The sequence below is a fragment of the Eleginops maclovinus genome, chromosome 6, assembly GCF_036324505.1.
Source record: "Eleginops maclovinus isolate JMC-PN-2008 ecotype Puerto Natales chromosome 6, JC_Emac_rtc_rv5, whole genome shotgun sequence".
In the NCBI taxonomy this organism is placed as follows: Eukaryota; Metazoa; Chordata; class Actinopteri; order Perciformes; family Eleginopidae; genus Eleginops; species Eleginops maclovinus.
In genome coordinates this window covers 21,891,207-21,894,683 of record NC_086354.1, presented here as the reverse complement: position 1 = coordinate 21,894,683, position 3,477 = coordinate 21,891,207, and the positions used below count along the sequence as shown (strand labels likewise).

The 3,477-nt window shown below is 40.0% G+C and overlaps 1 protein-coding gene across 2 annotated transcripts in view; it reads left to right on the top strand.

Moving 5' to 3' along the window:
* Positions 1-3,477, top strand: part of mpz (myelin protein zero) — a 17,574-nt gene continuing 14,097 nt past the window's right edge. For both annotated transcript variants that reach the window (XM_063886388.1, XM_063886387.1), the window contains exons 1-2: positions 1-238; positions 2,042-2,208. In XM_063886388.1, the coding sequence (XP_063742458.1) occupies positions 193-238; positions 2,042-2,208 (213 nt within the window). In that variant the 5' untranslated portion in view covers positions 1-192. The remainder of the gene's footprint in view (positions 239-2,041; positions 2,209-3,477) is intronic.

Here is a 3,477-nt window from a genome sequence, read left to right as displayed (position 1 = left end):
GGTGTGGTTGGGTATAAACCAGGGGACAGTGGGTTTCCTGTTGTTGTCCTGTTTTGAAGACCTGTGTCCTGGTGTTGTGACCCCTCCACTCCACTCCACTTTCTTTCTTTTCCTCCTTCCACTCGCCTTCCCTCCTCTTCCTCGACAGACTCCTGTTCTGCAGCATCAGTCTCCCGGAACAAGCCTGAAACCATGCTGACGTTTGTGGCGCTGGCGTCGGTTCTCCTCCTGGGAATAGGTAAAAAAAAACAGATTTAACTTCTTCTTTTTTTCAATTTTGAGTTGAAGTCACCCACAGAGATGTTGAAATGATCTTACATCTCATGTGGGGTTAAAGGTTAAATGAGGATATGATGAAAAGCGTGTTTTCTTCTGCAGAACTAACCTGAAAACTGATGGTCAAAAGGCTGAGTCGGGATGAATTGATCTTACGTTGAAAATTGACTTAAAGGACAAAAAGTAAAAAGTGCTTTTCCAACTTAATCTCAATATGTAAAGTTACTACAGATGTCAAAACTACAATATGTCCCTCTGATATTCTGTAGAGTTAATGTCAGAAGAAGCAAAATATTGGAAATATAAGTACCTTAAAAGTGTTTTTAAGTGCAGTTCTTATATTATTATGTAATGCTCTTCACTGCCAAGTTTACACTGCCTGCTCAAGGAGAAACAGCACAGAAGTAGGTGATATTTGTAAATAGAAAATGTCCTTTTACACTGGATTAAAACTAAACCAAAGCAGATTTCAATGAATATCTTCACCTATTTATTATCTCAGGTGTGTCTTAATGACCCAGCACTGTCCCTGTGTGCTCCTCTTTATAGAGTTGGTCTATCTAAAGCAATATTATGACTTTTAAATGGAGGCTTCAGTATTTTGCTCTCAAGCAGACGGCTCTCCGTGCGCCCCGCCTGTCACATATTTGCAGCTTTTTTGTCAGGATTTTAATTGAAAATGTCAAGCGTGAGTTCATTGACTCGTTTGCTGCGCTGACCGTGTTCACTGTTGCATTAAAAGCTGTGAACTTTAACTCTCCGGGTGATAAAAGAAAAAGAAAGCGTAAAGCTCTGCAACACTTACGGGCATTAGTGTTAATGTAGCCGTGAGAATACTGTGGCTCAAAGTGAAACCGAACAATAGAAATATGATGTTGTTCCGGCTGCTGTTGCAGAGGCTGCGGTGGCTGCTTGAGATGCTGAGTGCATTTTTGAGGGAAGTAAAATATTGATTCTGCAGCCAAAACCAAATTAACATCGATCATTAGATATTATTCAAGCATAAACAGTGCACATGATTAAGCCAACGTAATCCATATTAATGGAGAAAAGGATGTTCCCCTTTGACTTTGAGAGGCTCGCGCTAATATTCCAGTGTTCATCCAAATATTAACTGAGTGCACGTCTGAATCGATGGTGGATCTGACACCACTAAATGTGCAGATTAACTGTGTGTGTGTGGGTGCATAGCTGAGTATCTGGGATTGATTTGAAAGATTTCAGAGGGAAAGGTGATGCATGGTAATGGGAGTTATGAGTTGAACATTTTTCAGAAATGTAGTGAATCGAGGAAAAATGCAGGAGATTTTGATTAAAAGTCACTTTAACCTTGAAAAACATTTTGAGTTTTAAACAGTTCAAAAGATGAGATTCTTAGCTTTCCAATGATATCTTTAGTGTCTTTATTCTCCAAGTATTAATAATATTAAATATGTCACATAAACTGAAGGAGTTTGTACTAATTAAAATGTAAGTAAGGATGTGATATTGATTATGTTTTCCAAACAACTGTGTTTTTGAAATGTTCTACTCATGTAGCCATTTCTGCATGAATGATTTATATTCCTGCACAAATTTTGCTCTCTGCTAAAAAATAAAAGTAGTGCAGATGGAAATGCTGATCACATTCTGCTGCAGGTTGTAGTTACAATGAGTTATCGAGTCAATATTTATGCTAATATTAAAGCAAAAGCATCTTGCTCTCCCTCAATCCTTCGTCTCGTGGTGATGTTTGTGAATGAATCCTCGTGTTTTGCTCCTGCAGTGCCCGAGCAGACCGAGGGCATAGCGATCTACACCGGCTGGGAGCGCCACGCCCTGCTGGGCTCCGACATCCGCCTCTCCTGCTCCTTCTTCTCCTGGCGCATGACCTCAGAGGACGTCACCTTCTCCTGGACATACAGGCCCGACGGATCCCGGGACAGCATCTCTGTAAGACACACATTCACACTCTGCTCATTGGTGCTTATAGACATTACACACTTTAAAGCTGCCTCTTTAGATTTCCATGGGACAAATTTAAGGTGAGCTTCAAACGGTTCATTTTAAGGCTCATTGTTTTAGTTTTACAGCTCCACATTTTGCTGTTTTCCATCCACTCTTGTGCACCCGTCTGCATTCAGTCGCAGCTGAGTTCTGCAGAAAAGCTGTGATAAACTCAGGGAGGTGGAACAATGCCTGTGTTTTACCTAAGTAATAGTAGTAATAACACACTGTAAAAACAAATGCTTACAAGTCAAAGTCCAGCATTCAAATACTAAAGTACAAAAATTAATAAGCACTTCTTCCTTTTAGTTTTTTGTATATCAATATAGACAGTAACTTAAGCTGTCGGATACCTTTAGTAGAGTCAAAGCTGTAGTGTGTCCCTCTAAAATGTAATAGGGTAGAGGTATGAAGAAGCAGAAAATGCTAATCCTCAAGTAACCTCAAAATTAATTAGTACAGTATTTAGTAAATATGCTCTTTCTTTCCTCCACTGCCCACTTTACACGTCCTTATCAGAGACAAACAGCACACTGACAAAGTTAGTGGTGTCATGGTAAATAAAGTGGAGCATTTATTAGCTAAATAGGCAGATTTTGAGAACAAAAAAATGCTATTAAAAGAAACGGGCAGGAAAGTCCCTTCCTCTTTCCTAAATGCATTTGTTTTGTTCCAATTCAAAAAGACGTTAATAAATATTCGAGAACAAAATGCAAAAACATCATGTGCTCCAGCAGAAATGTCGACTCGCCAACAATGGCCGAGTCTTCTGCCCAAAGACTTTTTTGTTTACTCCCTCTCCGCCCCTACCAGGCACGAAGAGGAACAGAAATTTAGTCAGACGAGGAGGGGTGGGTGGGGGGGGGGTGATGATGTCACAGTGCTTGATTTGTGAGTAAAGACGTCCTTAAAGGTCACCTATAATGCAAAATCCACTTATACCTAAATATGTCCCCTCTAAAAGTTTCAGTAAAAAAGATCCTCTCTCTTTCTGTCCTGATCCATCGATATAAAAACCAGTCTGAAAATCAGCTGATCAGATTTTGTCCAATTTGTGATGTTTTTTTGGGTTGTGAAACCATTAGCTAATAACCAACCAAGGTAACACCCGTCCACCTGATCACCTGAATCTCATCCTAGAGCACCATTGTGTTTTTTTAAACCAATCACGTCACAGAGGGGCGTGGCCAACAGCAGCTCATTAGCATTTAAAGC